Source organism: Coptis chinensis, chromosome 8 (assembly GCF_015680905.1).
Source record: "Coptis chinensis isolate HL-2020 chromosome 8, ASM1568090v1, whole genome shotgun sequence".
Taxonomy (NCBI): domain Eukaryota; kingdom Viridiplantae; phylum Streptophyta; class Magnoliopsida; order Ranunculales; family Ranunculaceae; genus Coptis; species Coptis chinensis.
Window position 1 is genome coordinate 1,039,449 of NC_141463.1, and position 15,759 is coordinate 1,055,207.

At 38.2% G+C, this 15,759-nt stretch overlaps 1 protein-coding gene across 5 annotated transcripts; it reads left to right on the forward strand.

The window, feature by feature from the left end:
• The first annotated feature begins 1,277 nt into the window (after nt 1-1,277).
• On the forward strand, nt 1,278-13,100 carry LOC147479188 (double-stranded RNA-binding protein 4-like). Of its 5 annotated transcripts, none has more exons than XR_015203931.1 (6): nt 1,279-1,432; nt 1,839-2,096; nt 10,570-10,780; nt 10,922-11,264; nt 11,819-12,161; nt 12,594-13,100. XR_015203931.1 is itself a non-coding variant. In XM_086576270.1 (5 exons), exons 1-5 carry the CDS (start codon nt 1,307-1,309, stop codon nt 11,874-11,876), a joined length of 732 nt encoding a protein of 243 aa, XP_086432396.1. In that variant the 5' UTR covers nt 1,278-1,306; the 3' UTR covers nt 11,877-12,203. The 5 variants fall into 5 exon arrangements, 3 of the variants coding, with proteins under 3 accessions (XP_086432396.1, XP_086432395.1, XP_086432397.1); XR_015203932.1 differs by having other exon boundaries at nt 12,599-13,100; XM_086576270.1 differs by lacking the exon at nt 12,594-13,100 and having other exon boundaries at nt 1,278-1,432; nt 11,186-11,264; nt 11,819-12,203.
• The last annotated feature ends 2,659 nt before the right edge of the window (nt 13,101-15,759 follow it).

Consider the following 15,759-nt stretch of genomic DNA (forward strand, 5'->3'; position numbering starts at 1 on the left):
TCGATTTTTTTTTAACTTTAGATAAAATACTAGACGGGATGTTACATTCTGTCTCGATCAAAAAACCTCCAGACGGAATCCAACATCCCGTCCGAGATTTTTTTTCCACCTTTGCATTGCACAGCTTCACCTTGTTTTTCACCAAAACGGTGAAAAATTGGTGAATTAAAGGAGAGATTATTTTCACTTGCATTGGGAATGCTCTAATGGAGCCAAGCACGTTAACATCCTTTGCTGAATAAAATTTGCTAGCAGTATGGGGAGTGGGGTTGTTATTTGTTAACTCTGTACTTCTGTACAGGGGCAGACCTAGGAGAGGGCTAGACCAGGTTTCATCCCGGGGTCCTTTTGCTACAATTTTTTTTTTTACCATACTACCTAAACTACCTAAAGCCCAACTGCTTAAGGCAAAAAAGTATGCCCACATACTTAAAGCATTTCTAGGTGGTAGTATCACCTCCAAATTTGCTTTCAAAATTCAGAATTTTGCGAAAAACCAACTCTAGGTGGAAGCAAATTTGGTAGTATCACCTATCTAGCTGTATTCCTGGATGCAAATTTTCGATTTCGGATGTGGATGCGACGATACAGTGGTAATGTCGCGCGCCATTCCAAATGTCGTGTGTGTGTGTGTGTTTTTTTTTAACTTTTTCAATTTAGCACGACATTCGCGCGACTGGGAATGTCGCGTGAGTTATTATTATTATTTTTTTTTCCAATTTGGAGCGATATTGGGAGTGTCGCGCGACAGTACCAATGACGCGCGGAGTGAAATTTGCGGCCACCTAGAGTTGGTCAGATTTTGAGAAAAATTTTGTCAAATTTCGGAATCAAATCTGCAGGTGATACTACCACCACCTAGAAATGCTATTACAATTTGGGCTTGAAGGGTTACAAAATGGCATAACTATCATCTTGTAGGCTTTTAGCCCGGAGAGAGTTGAAGTCCTGGTCCGGCCCTGCTTCTGTAGGTGCTTCTGGCCAATATAAATAAACTACAACACATAATCCATCACACAAAAACACTTGACCCATTTTTTTTTTGTGGGACCCTTAGTTCTATCCATAAATAAAAGTATACGGATATATGGAGGGCCCTATCAACTTATCGAACAAATCAACATTTATTTTACCTTTTTACGCCAGAAAGGCCATGTGGATGCTAGAGTCACATTCGATTCATTGATGGAAACACAAAAGGTTAAAGTTATGAATACATGAATACAGGCATGGCATGGTGGCAACTGGGCATCCACATACATTCCACCTTTGGTTAATCTCATTTCATATTTACTTTTTTACTTTTATGTTTTTTAGCAACTTAATTAATTTATTGTATGATATTTTATTCACTTCCTCATTTTGTCTCTCTCTCTCCTCTACCTGGGTTTCCAAACAATGGTGTCTGAACCTCCAGCTCCCCCTCCTCCTCGTAAGTTTCTCCTCTTAACCATATACACTACTTACGTCTTCTTTCTCACTAGCTTCTTCTTGTTGCATGTTTTTTTTTTTTTTTTATGGGAAATGAAGTTCGTTGTGTTTGTTTTATACTCTTTTTGTTTGTTAATTTGACGAGTTAAACATCTTAGTGCCTAAAAATAATGCAACTTTATCTGTTTTTCATTAAAGTTAGTTTTTTTATTAGCAATTAGACCAATGGTCATCAACTCAGTGCAAAAAAGTTGCTGACTTGGATTTTATTTTTTTGTCTACCCTGTGGTCTAATCTAATTGAAGTCATGATGGACACAAGTAGTACATTCTCAACTTTTACATTGTTCAAATACTGGAAATTTATGTGATACTAATGCTAGAAACTCTTTTTGAGTGTTTGTGTAGGTATCCCAGATGAATGCATGCATAAGAACCGATTGCAACAGTATGCTCAGAAATCCAAATTGCCACTTCCGACCTATACTACCGAAAGCTTTGGAAAAATGGCCACAATTTAGATCTTCTGTTTTGGTTGATGGGGTAAATTATATGTCGGCTGAGACATTTCTACATAAGAAAGAGGCGGAACAGAATGTTGCTAAAGTTGCTCTGGAATCTATATTGAAGAAGATCAAAGACGAAGGATGTCTAATAATAGATGAGGTGCGTTGCATGCATGTGTGTGTGTGTGTGTTTTGCATGCGCACTCATAAGTTATATGACGATTAGACTGTTTCACTTGGTTGACATGTCTAAAATCCAAATCATAGTGTCGTCCAGTGGCCTACTGGTCAAGACTTGGGAGGTTGGTATCAAGGTCTTGGGTTAAGGACTTAAGGGGAATAAATAGAATTAAGAAAGAAAAGTTTTAACTATAATTGAAGGACATGTCCAAGTCATAGTTATGCTGTGACTTGATTTAATTAAGCCTTACTTATGCTATTTGATCTAGTTATGCTATAATTTATATCATGTTCTGTTATTCTAACATGACATATATTTTGTAATCTGTTATGATAAATACGTTAACATGAGACACCTTGTCATAAGAAAGATCACATTTCTATCTATGTGAATTATTACTTTTATGGGAGTTGTTTTGTTTTAAGTGATAAAAATAAAACTCATATGCAACTATGCAAGCTTGTAAATACTCTTCTGGTTAATGTTGATAAAAGTATGCATCTGTTTGCAGCTTGAGTGCCTAATTTTGTTTTCTTATTGTTTTAGATAAAACATGAAATATTATGTAGTCTTGTGTTGGTTGGGGATGAAAATGGTTAGTGTTCCCACCCACCCAACCAACAAAGAATGTCTGCAAATTTCTTGTGAGTAGTGCCAAGGTTGCCACTAGTAAATTAGTGAAGTATGTTTCGACTCTCAAGGAAATAATACTCAATAAACATTTATTTGAAAAAGTTGTCTGGAAAAAGTCAATCTTAGTTTTTGTATATGGTGCTCCACCGTGAAGTATAAACAAACACCATGTTCACATGTTACAATAATCAGTGGTTACGATTGAACTAATATTTGAACTATTTTTGGTTTGTTGAGTAATTTTACTATTATGTTAAATCCTGTTCCACTTTTTCCTCTTATGCAAGTTATTTTAATGAAGGCATGTTGGTGTTAAATTCTCTTCCAAGTATACTGTAGTTAGTACTATGTCAGTATGTTGCTGTCATACCATTTTTCTTTTGTGATTGTTCATTATACAGTTAGACTACCTTATAATAATACCTCCCCTCTTTTCTTGACTTCTTGATTTCATTTGCTTTCATTATAAGAATATTAGATTGGTAACCACCTAATGAAAATAGATGGTATTATTGGAATTTTTGTGGTCTTTTGGCTTGTAACTTTTTGTTGTTTCTTTACAGTTTTATTCTTTATACATTATTGTTGCACTTGGGAGATATTTTATTTTATTTTATTAATAGAATGAAAGATGTTTAAAAGGTCTAGAAGACTAGAATATGTTCTAATACAATTTTAGCCTAGGGATGCTATATTGATTTGTCTCTATTTAAAGTACAGTTGGTTATTATAGACTAGGAAGTCACAACAATCTTTAGCATTCAGCCAAAGTTTGTGAAATGCACTATAGTTCCTTGTGGCATCCTATGGTCTTTACTTTTTCTCGTAATAATCATATTTTATATTTTTGGTGGTTCTAGAGAGATGCATAATATGTGTTAATTCATAGTCACTAGAGACTTAAGCTTTGGTTGTCTGCTGGAGAATCGGGGTGATTGTGGATCATGATAAAGACATGAATGTAGGATTGATCGTTATAAAAAGGTAGATATAAATGCTAATAATTTACTTATTTTTGTAAGAAAAGTGTTAAACTGTTAATAACCACTCTTTATTTTTCAATCCCCTCACTGTTGAAGATACCATCGTCTTTGAATAGTTATTTTTTTGTAACCCAGCATCTGAAGAATCCGTTCCATCTCATTTAGGCTTATGCAATGAAGTATAATTTGTGTGTAATGAAGTATAATTAGTGTGAGAGAATGCCAGCCTTTGATAGAAGTACCTTATGCAACACGAACCCAAATACTTCCCCCCCAAATGACCCTCTTCTCTCCCTTTCCAAGCCCACCTCTCTAAGATCTGGTCTTCTCGGTCTTATGGGGTCATAATTTTTTTTTTTCTTTCAGTGACTCTGTTCCGCGTCTTTTTTCTCTTTTCCGGTGTGGTCTGTCTAGTTCTCTGGTATGGGAGAACTGCAAATTGAATCTAAGGTGTTCTGCGCTGACAAGGACTCCAAGGGCGCTGAAAAAAGGTTCAGAATTCATGAAAAAAAGAAAGGTAGAAGAGAAATCATGATTTTTACTCCAGAAGTGGTTGAATGGTTTTGTGAAACTTTGGAAGATGCAGTTAGACCAGGCATGTAGGACCAGCGAAGATGGAGGATAACAGATCATCTGCGGCGATGTTTTCTGGGGGAGATCATATCAAACAGGGCTGTAAAAGCTTTTAGGCTTACCGAGTTTACCTTAAGCAAAAGAAACAGGGTGTTAATTATCCCATACAATGGGGGTTATGGGTGGAAAAGATGGTTGAGTTCTTGGCCACCAGATGTAAGCTGAAGAGGAAGAGGGTGACTGGTTCAGGTGATTTTAACTGTGATCCCTTGGATTTCCCAGAACTTCTAGTGCCAACAGTCAAGTGCTTAAAATTTCCACCACAAAGTGTGTCGGCAATTACTGTAGAACCTCTCTCTACATGTACTTGGATTCTGATTTGGGGACTATCAACACATCTTTGGAAGCCAGGGGTTATTGAGAAATGTGGAAAATTACTTGGGGGTTTCATACAATATGAGATACGGAAGCAAGACGAATCCAAACCCCCTCTCCTCTATCTCTGTGTTTGTAAGATTCCTACAGAAATTCCTAGCGCTCTGCAATTATTCTGGAATAAGGTAACATATGATTTGAGTGTGGATCTGGTAATCAAGGAGGAAAAGATCAGCAGCAAGACGTCTGGTCGCAGATGGGTTGTTGATACCGTTCTTATGCCTCCTTTGAATGTAAAAAAGTTCACCGGAAAACAGACAGTCTCAGCGCCAAGGAAAATGGTGACTGATCGACGAAAAAGTGGGGTAGAAGTTAATAAGATGATCACGGAGCACCATAACGTGTTTGCTGACCTTGTGGATGGGGTTGACGTGGCAGAAGATAGAACTCAAATTAAGAACCCTATCGTATCTCGAGACAAGCAAGATAAAAATCATGAGAGGAGAGAGAAGGTCAGTAATGGTCAGACTGGGGCCAACTCTGAAATCGAGTTGGTAGGTACGCTAGTACCATACACCTCTATGTTGAACCAACAGGTTGATGGAGATGGGAAAGACTCAGAGAATTGGGTATCTGATTTCAAAATTCAAATGAAGGGTAATGCTGTAATGTTGGAAGTCGCGAAACAAGAACCTTGGAGTATCTGGAGATTGATGTGGACCCATTTCTGTATATGGGTTGGAGGAGATGAATAGACTCAGATAAATCAGCGTGGGCTAAGAACAGTGTGGGCTTTGATTTAAGTTATGAGCCCAATGGGTATGTAGACCCCAGTAAAAGGAAAAAAGAAATGGGTCTAATTTCTACAATCTTGAAGGCCCAGATAATTGATGGGCTGGAAGAAGATAGTTTGTATTATGATCTGAAGAATTGCAACGTGGGGAAAACAGGAGACTTCAGTGGGATTGCATGTGGCGAGTCATCTGGGCTTGAGAGTGAAGATATGCACGTGACTGTTTCTTCATCCCACGATTCTAAAAGGATCAAGAAAGACAGTTGCAGTTCTGGAAGTAAACAGAATGAGTGCAAGATGAAGGTCTACAAAGGGAGAAATCCATGTGATGGCACTGTTATAACTTATAAGGGAGTCACCACCGACTTGTCCTCCTCTTTCTGTCCCCCTTGATTCTGGTCTACCTATCGTAAAATTTGCTCTCAATTCTACTTTTTCTGCTCTTGATTTACATTATTTTAATCGGTTCACTCCCTTAAAGGATTTGGGAGCTGACTTCTGTCCTTTTTCCTACTGTACGATACAGGAGAAAACTGGTTTACTGGGATATCAATCTTCTAATCAGGGTATTGTGCCGGTAAGAGGTAAACAACTCGATGTCGTGCCATCAGTCGAAGCTAAAGCTTTGATGATTCCAATATCTGAAATGCAATGCGAAAGCCATGATCTGGAAATAAGTCCTCTAGCTCTAACCATGTATTCGAAAATTGAGGATACAAACTTAAATGCCAAGAAATGGTCAGACAGGTTGATTTGTGCCTTGGAATCTCTTTCTGGAGGTATGGTCTTTCAAGAGAATGACGTCTTGGGGGAAGGTGAAGAAGGGTTGGGTAGTCCGTCTGTTGTTAAACCCATTTCGATGCAGGGTTTGTTAGAAGATTCCATGGAGGAAGGGACTGTTAAATGGCTTTTGGAATGTGTGAATGAGTTAGCTAATATAGCGGGTCTTTCTTATGGTGAGAGAGAGCAAGAGGCATTGTCTCTACTAAAAAATATCTTGTGTAAGAATCTTAGAATATCCGAAGGCGCTCATACTTTGGAACGTGATCATGTTGTTTTGGGAAAGGCTGGTCAATCTCGGTCAGAGACAAAAGATAGTTGAGCAAGGAGTTGTGGAGGTTGTATAGTTCTGTTAATTATGGGGATGAGTTGTCAGTAGGTAATGGTCGTAGAGGGAGGGTGATTAAACTTAATAATGAATCATAAAATTCTCTCTTGGAATGTGAGGGGTCTTGGTGCGGAATCGAAACATCCCGCTATCAAGGATTGTATTCGTCGGATTTGGGCTAGTGTGGTCATCATTCAAGAAACCAAGTTGGAATGTATTTCTTCCCATTTGGTTAATGATATTTGGGGCATTCCTAATGTTGATTGGATTTTCCTTCCATCTATAGATGCATCTGGGGGTATTTGTGTTGTTTGGGGTAAGGATAAGTGTTTGAGTCCGCTACCGGTTCTTTTTCTGTGTCTATTCTATGTGTTTAAGGGTGAAACCCTCCATAAGGTTATCACTGGAGTGTATCGTCCTCCTTGTGGAAAGAACTTAGATATGTTTTGGGGTTAATTGGACGATACTTTTGCTTTTGCTAGCGGGTTGCCTTGGTGTATAGGTGGGGATTTCAATATTATGAGATTTTCCCATGATAGAAAAGGTGGGAGTTTTATTAGTAATAAGATGAGAAGTTTTGAGGAGTATGTGAATAGATGTGAATTCATGGACCTCCCTCTTATAGGTGGTAAGTATACTTGGTCTAACCATCAAGACAATCCAATTCTTTCAAAATTGGACCGTTTTGTGGTGAACATCGAGTGGGAGGAAGAGTGGCCTAGACTAATCTAGTCTATTGTCCCATGTGCAACCTCAGATCATCATCCGATTGTTTTTGGAGTGTGGGTGTGATGCTAGGAGACCTACCCCGTTTAGGTTTGAGCTTATGTGGTTCAAGGATCTGAGATTCATCATTAATATAAAAGATTGGTGGGATTTGTTTCATTTTGAGAATATGCCAGGTTTCATTTTTGCTAATAAATTGAAAGCTCTAAAAGAAAAGATTAAAGTGTGGAATAAAGAAATCTTTGGCCGGGTCGATCGGAAAAAAGAAGTTTCTTAAGGAGATAAAAGTCCTTGATTTGAAGGAAGAAGAAAATATTTTGTCTTCTCCAGAGAGGCGAAGAAGAGTTGAGATCAAGTTGGAGTTTGAGATTTTGGCTAGGAAGGAAGAGATTTCTTGGAGACAGAAGAGCAAAACTAAATTACTTGTTGAAGATGATCTAAATACGAGTTTCTTTCATCAAATGACTAGAGTTAGAAATATAATAATCCACTTAGAGTGTCTTAACATCAAGGGCAAAGATATTAGAGGGGAAGATTGCCTTAGAGAAAAAATTGTGAATTTTTATTTGGATCTTTATACTAAGCCGACTTAGGCACGACTTTTGGTGGATGATCTCCCTTTGGCGGGTATATCGCTGCAGGATAGAGATGAGATGGAAAGAGATTGATGAGGATGAGGTTTGGGCTGCCATTTGTAGTATAGGGTGTGATCGTTCTCCGGGTCCAGATGGATTTCTTGTAGAGTTTTATAGGAAATGTTGGGAGATTATCAGAGTTGATTTTATAAACATGGTTGTTGTGGATTTTAATCGGTCGGGTTTTCTTGCTCATACCCTTAATAACAGTTTTGTGACTTTGACTCCTGAGGTTGATGGGGTGGAAAACATTGGGGACCTTCGCCCTATCAGTTTAATTGGGAGTGCTTATAAAATCATTTCAAAAGTTCTCTCGTCTAGACTGAAGAGTGATCAGTTGTGTGATCTCCCAAGAGCAAGGAGCTTTTATGTATGATAGACAAATTTTGGATGGTATTCTTATTGTCAATGAGGTGATTGACGATCGAAATAGGAGGGGTGTGGGTGGTATTGTTTGTAAAGTGGATTTGACGCGTATGACCATGTGAGTTGGAAGTTTCTTGATTATGTCTTTAGATAGAATGAGATTTGGTATTAAGTGGAGAGGATGGATTAGAAAATGTATTTCTATTGCCTCTTTTTCTATGTTTGTGAATGGGTTTCCAGCTGACTTTTTTAAGAGTACTAGAGGTCTTAGACAATGAGATCCTTTATCTCCGCTCTTATTTATTTTGGTAGTGGAGGTGTTGGGTAGAATGTTTTCAAGGGCGAACGAGATGAGAGTATTGTTAGAGTTCAGAGTCGGTAGGGAGGATGTGCTCATTTCTCATCTTCAGTTTGCTGACGAGACGCCAATGTCTTTTTAGGGGATGATATTGGTAAGGTGGTTTAGGGGCATTCTCGGGTGTTTCGAAGCTGTGTCGGGTCTCTGTGTTAACCTCTCAAAGAGTAAGGTGTTTTCGGTGGGGGAGGTGGGAGACATTCGCGTTTTAGCCTCTGTGCTTGGATGTGTTTTGAATTGTTTGCTTTCTATGTTTCTAGGCCTTCCTCTTGGTGCTCCTTTTCGATCTAAGGCTATTTGGGATCCTGTAGTTGAGCAGTTCAGTAAGAAGCTTAGCGGTTGGAAGGCTAAGAATTTGTCTAAAGGGGGGCGTCTTGTACTCATTAAGAGTTCTTTATCCAACCTACTTGTCTATTCTTTGTCCCTTTTTTATGCGCCTCTGAGTGTTGTTCATAGGATAGAGTCGATCATTAGGAATTTTTTGTGGGATGACACAGACGAGCACCACAGGTATCACCTCATCAATTGGAATTTGGTTTGCTCGTCTAAGATGGATGGGGGCTTGGGTGTTCGGAGTATACATACTTTCAATCTGGTGTTTTTAGGGAAGTGACTTTGGAGGTTTGGTATAGAGAGGAATAGTCTATGGAGAAGAGTTATCGTGTCTAGGTTTGGTGAAACTCATTTTGGTTGGGAGAGTGGTCCTGTTTGCATTCTTTATGGGTGTGGCGTTTGGAGAGGGGTATTATGAAAGTGTTACCCATGTTTAAAAGAGGTATTAAGTATAGTTTTGGTTCAGGAGATAAAATATTGTTTTGGGAAGACACATGGCTAGGAGATAGACCTTTAAAAAGGTGTTTAATACATTGTTCAACATGTCTGAGCATAAGGGGCGCACAATTAGCGAATGCATGGTTAGATTTGATGGAGACATTTCTTGGAACCTTGGTTTTCGTAGGGTTTTCAACGATTGGGTTATCGATGAGTTTGCCTCTCTTATGGCTCGGCTTGGAGAGGTAAATCTCAACCAACAGGACTTTGATTCGATGGCTTGGTCCCCCGACAAGAAAGGGATCTACTCTACCAAGTCGTTCTATCTTGTTATTCGTTCTTGGTATCCCCAAAATAATGGGGTTGTTTCCATTTTCCAGGTTTAAGAATTTGGGGTTCTAAAGTCTCTACGAGAATTGTTTTCTTTGTTTGGTCTGCAACTTCAGAGCATATTCTTACTGTTGACAATCTCAGGAATAAAAATTTTAGGGGTCAAACTCTAGATTTTTGTCCCTTATGCTCGATGGTTGAGGAATCGGTTAATCATGTGCTTTTGCATTGTCTCTTTTCCTAGACAATTTGGTCTTGCTTTCATTGGGAGTCTGGTATGGTTTGGGTCAGTCCTAGTTGAGTGGTGGATCTCCTTACTCAGTGGTGCAGAAGGCCCTTTTCATCTAGAGGGCAGAGAATATGGAACATGCTACCTTTTGCAATTATGTGGGGTATTTGGTTGGAACGGAATTGACGTATTTTTTAGGGCAAAACTATGGTGATCCAGAAAGTCGTACTAGATATCAAAGGGCTCCTTTGGTATTGGAGTAAAATTTTTGTGGACCTAAGAAACATTCATTTTAAATAATTTGTAGCTAGATGGGAAGATATTATGTATAGAGAGTCTTGAGTAGGGTGGTTGGTTTATTTTTGGGTTGTTTTTATATTCCTGTTGTAGGCTATCTTGACCTACGTTTTCTTTGATTAATACAATTTAACTTTTACTGAGCAAAAAAAAAAAAAAAATTGTGCAACTTTGAAACTATTTTTGGTCCCCTTTAAAGTAAGCGGTTTCTCAACACACGTATCCATGTCAATGTAACTTAGGTTATATATTTTTATTTGTTTTTGTCACTCTTGCAGGATATGACCTATTGCAAATCCATCCTTAATGAATTTGCTGTGAAGATTGGTTTGGAAATGCCTATTTATACAACTACCGAGTCAAATGGTCTTATTCCAGTGTTCACCTCAACTTTGGATTTCCATGGTAAAACATATACCGGTACTCCTGCCAGGAGCAAAAAGGAGGCAGAACAAATGGGTGCACGTTCTGTTATCCAGTTCATTTTAGGTAGTTCTTTATGTTTTGATTCATGTTGATTAGATTTGAGGGTACATGGATTTTACTTTAACTACCTCCTAGATGATATTATCATGTAATTATACCTGTTTGTTGGAATGTTTTGAGTTGGCTTATTGAAGTAATTTGTAGGTACTGAGGCGGAATCAATTCTATCTCAAATCATCAAATCCAAAAGGAAATTTTTTGATGCATTGCCCAAAGTCAGTAAGAATGCAATGTTGCCAATAGTTCCGTGTTCAAAAAAATCTGCACAAATTAGAGATGCCTCAGAAATACATTCGGATGTCCAACCATTAAAAAGAGCAAAGTTGGAACATTTGTGTATATGTAGTACGGGTGTGGTTGAAAATTTAACATCTGACCAAACAGAACTAATTGGTGGCCTGGTGACAGCTGCTGGTACTAGCGGAAGTAAGCACCCTCGCAAGAGGAACAAAGAGAAGGGACAAAGGCAAATGATGACTGATGGATGGTATGTCTCTCTCGCTTTTTTAAGCGTGCAGTCCTTGTATGTTTCCATTGGAATCCAGTATGTGAGAAGTTATCTGATCCTTATTATGTCCAGACCATGGGTAATACTTTCATGTTTTCGACAGTTCTTTTTTTTTTACCTGTTGTGTGATGCGGGATCAAAGTACATTTCCCTTGAGATTGTTGATTAAATTGTTTAAGATTTTTTTTCCCTCTGTGCATTAGCGAAAACATTCTCTCTCTTCTTCTCTCCTTTTGAGCTTATATTCTGATCCGAGTTTCATCATCAGAAAAGTTGAATAAGTTTCTTCATAAAGATGAATACTTGGCAATCTTGATTGAGACCGTGTCATAGATTGTAATACTTTTAACTGTCAGCTCTAAATGCCTTCTCTTCTTGGACTCTTTGGTTTCTTTAAAACTTATTACAATCATTGAAATTTTACATTTTTTGTTTTCCCCTCATTCTATTGGCAGTGTTGATGATTGGTTGCCGTTGATTATCTACTAAAATCTGTCATTTTACATGCTGATAATTTATCTGAAAAATTGCAGTTTACAGCAGAATGCAGACTCCATAATACTGGCGTCACCATGTTCCATTGCCCAGTGATTGGTCAAGTCTTCATCAGGTTCTTTATCTGTTTTTGTGATGCGACTATACGGCGATGTTGATTCTCAAGAATGTGGTATCTGCTGACAATGTTATATACTTGCAAAGTGGTTGGGACACCAGTTATGTGTTTTCAGTTGGTTCCAAGTTTATTTATCTACCAAAGACCTTCCACGAACTTGTTTACTTTCTTGTCTGACTGTAAGATACTGATGTATAAAAAAACAGACTGGGTGGGCAGGGTCCGTGTTTTGCAGTTTGTGACACGCCCTTGAATGATGAAAGGTAATTATGATCAATTGACCCAGACTGCAGATGATTTTGTCATGATAGGCTTTCCATGTCATTTTTATCAAGGGAAAAAACACCCTCATGTTTGTGCTTGATCGTAGCAAATGATTTTTAAGTCATGTTCTATATGGAGGTTTGAGGGGTTTGCTCCTGCCTCCTGGTATAAGTTACAGGCCAAAAAGCCATCATTAAGTTCCAGAGGAAAACAAAAACTCGCTATATTTCTCTTAAGGTAAGGTCTGAGCTATGGCTCTTTCTTTCAACTCTTAAGGTAAGGTCTGAGCTATGGCTCTTTCTTTCAACTGTTTCTTCCTTGTGTTTCTCTGTGTTTTTGTTTCCTTTTCAACTGTTTATTTCCTTTTTTGACAACTGATAGACTGATAGGTGACTTTTTGTTTACTTTGTTCATGTCCCCATGGATGCCAGTTCAGATGTTGTCGGGTCACTGGTGGTAGCAAGTTTTATTGTAATAATTCTTTCCGCTGGTCGTGCTGAATTTAAAGGAGCACCTGGAAAGGCAGACTCAGAGCATTGCTTCAACTCTTGAATTTTGCCATAGCAAACTTACGCTTTCTTTTGGGTTGCTATATTAGAGATAACTTTAAATATGGAGGTCATCACCATTATCATCATTGCCAATTCTAAAGCCTTTCTTTGCCAGTCTTGGGGAACTTCACTTATTGCCTGCAACTGCAAGGGAGCTGGCTAAGGCTTATGTCCCACTTTGGTGACTGTTAGATGCCCTCACGTGTTGCGAGTCAAAATTTTATTACTTTCATTAGATAAGTAGGACAAATTAGTGCACAATAACCACATGCTTAGGAGATAATGGCTGATTTTTTGGTGAAAGTTATTTCAGCATATTACAAAGTTACAAACACAGACAGAAAACTTGAGATGAACCGGAACTACAAAGTTAGTTGGTATATTACATTTCTGTTTGTTTTTTTTTTTTTTTTTTTTTTCGTTTGTTTGTGTATACTACAATTTGGGTTATATCCAACAATGAAGGCACAACTTTGAAACAGAATACTTGTAAGAAAACTAGTATCAATTGATCAATTTAAGACTAAAAGGGTATGCCCGTGCCCGTGCCGTACGGCACTGATACAGAGTCTTGCGGCACTACCTATGTAGAAGCAGCCTAAACCACCCCCCCGCACTGATATAGTCTTGCGGCACTACCTATGTAGAAGCAGCCTAAACTTGTACCCCCCCTTTTGATTGTATTATATTGGCTATTGTTCCATTCATGGTCAAGAATGAATATGACACTAACTTGAACCGCCTGAGGGGTAATTTGGACTGAACCTCCCCATTATTTGACGACTTTCTAAGGCAGTATGTCAAGGAAGAGTTCACCTTTCACAACAAAAAAAAGAAAAGTTAACAGACATCATAATATTGCTGCACACATTAACAAAGAAGTTGTATATCAACCGTCTTCTTGACATGTTTTACTCAATAACACATTCAACAGTTACACCAATGAAATTTCAAGAAAAACCTTTCAAGTCGATCAACTGTTACATAAATAGAGATTGGTGACTTCTAGAGGTACACAAGAACGTAGGATTCCCAAATGGAATAAAACTACATCTAAATGTCCTCGGAGTAGACTTATTTGTAGAAATCGAAATCAGGTCCGATTTCTTAACATTCGCCCCAGATCCCTTCTCAAATCCTTGGGAAGAATTACATATCGATTCTTGTGGGCAAAGATGCATACCAGACTTCTTGACAAATGGCGTAATCTGCGTTTCATGTGGAAAAGTGAAGTGTTACACAAGGTGATATATAAATCATAAAGGATAAGATAGAGCCAAAACAACAAAGGATCTCTCTAATTTGAAAGTACGTCAAGCTAGAAAGCAAACCAACATACACGCACCCTTGAATATATTAGGTGAAAGACTTGCATACAAGACAATGCAGGTACTACTGATCAATACAGAAGATACCACTAAGTAACTTAAAGAAAAGTGATTCACTGAATAAATTAAAGGTGGTTAAGAGCTCTCTTAATGGTACAAGAACACAATCCATTCCACACCCCTTCATTGAGTTACGCATGGCTATTGCAAAGCATTGGGAATGACTTGTGAAAAGTCAGTGACATAGTGCCTAGATGGTTAACTTGTGAAGTGTCAATTCCCAACCAGCCAACACACGCAATAAATAATTTCTTATGTTTATGCAGGATGAATTTTGTTAAACTTGGAAAAAATTTAGTTTGAAAGTGAAGAAACTTCATGAAGACAGAACTGGAGGTCCTACACCAAGGGAGCCTAGAGAGTTTCCAAAGCTGGAGGAGAGTTTCTACGCTAATCCGTATCCAGGATGTATATGTGAAACAACATAAGAAGTTAAGTAAAGACTGCAATTACACGCTCTGTAATTTTTAGTGATGGCTTAGGCCTTGCTCAAAGTCGAGGATTACAGCAGTTCTCGCGTTGCTGCAAAGCTCGTCTGGCGATATACTTTAAGATTAATAGCCAAAGAAACATCAATTATTTCCATCCGATAAGTATTTATTACCAAAAAGAAGAACAGATGCTTTGGGCAGTTTGGGGGCACATTTAATTCTAATTCTCCATTGATTTCTAACAAAATAGATAGTAATAAATACAAAAACTTGCGCACACACCTTTTTGTGCCAACTGCATCAATTTCATCGATAAAAACAATAGAAGGCGAAAGATCATCCGCGACTCTAAAGAGTGCCCTCACTAATTTTGGACCTTCTCCTAAGTACTTTTGAATCAATTCACTCCCAACAACATGCAAGAAAGTTGCTGATGTTGAGTTTGCTACTGCCTGGGGAACAAAAAACAAACTTCCATGTCAGCACATGCCAATAGTCCAATACCTAATACATATATCTGGAAAATGGAAACAACTAAATTGTATTAATAGACGTGAAGAAAGAGCAAATGGAAAAAGTGAAATGCCCCACTCAAAGAGGATGCTCAAACATATGATAATACAGTACTCCAAGCTATAAACAATGTATTGATAGCTATAAACAATTCTCATAACTATAAACAATTCTCATAGCTATAAACAATGTATTGATACACATGCTTCTAAGGGAAACCTACATCCCCCTAAAACCAAATCTTAAAAACAACACTTTCTTTTTAGCGAAACATTGACTGGAGTTAACATTATCCTCAAGTAGGAATAAACTTACAGGTTCTGGTCGAGAAACGGTATTTCGAGATCCCGTAGCTTTGTAGAGTTCACAAAGCTCCGGTCATCGGCGTTCCATAATGATGTCTAACTCTTAAAAAATGTGGGAGTGACGGCGGCAGGAAGGATAGGGCATACATAGTTTGTTTGAAGAATAAGATCCAGTAGATCCGAGTGTTAGGGCTTAAGGAAGCATACTCTTTGGGATTGGCTTATTTTGCCATGTCACAACTTAGAAAAGACAATAACAACCATTGGATGGAGGCCCTACGGGCCCCACACCATTGTTTTTTATTAGATAGATGGAGCATGTTCCGTTTACCACATTTTTATACCATAGTTTATATCATGTCTTATAACATTACCTACAACGTGAATTATAACCTAGTTTTTTGTAGAT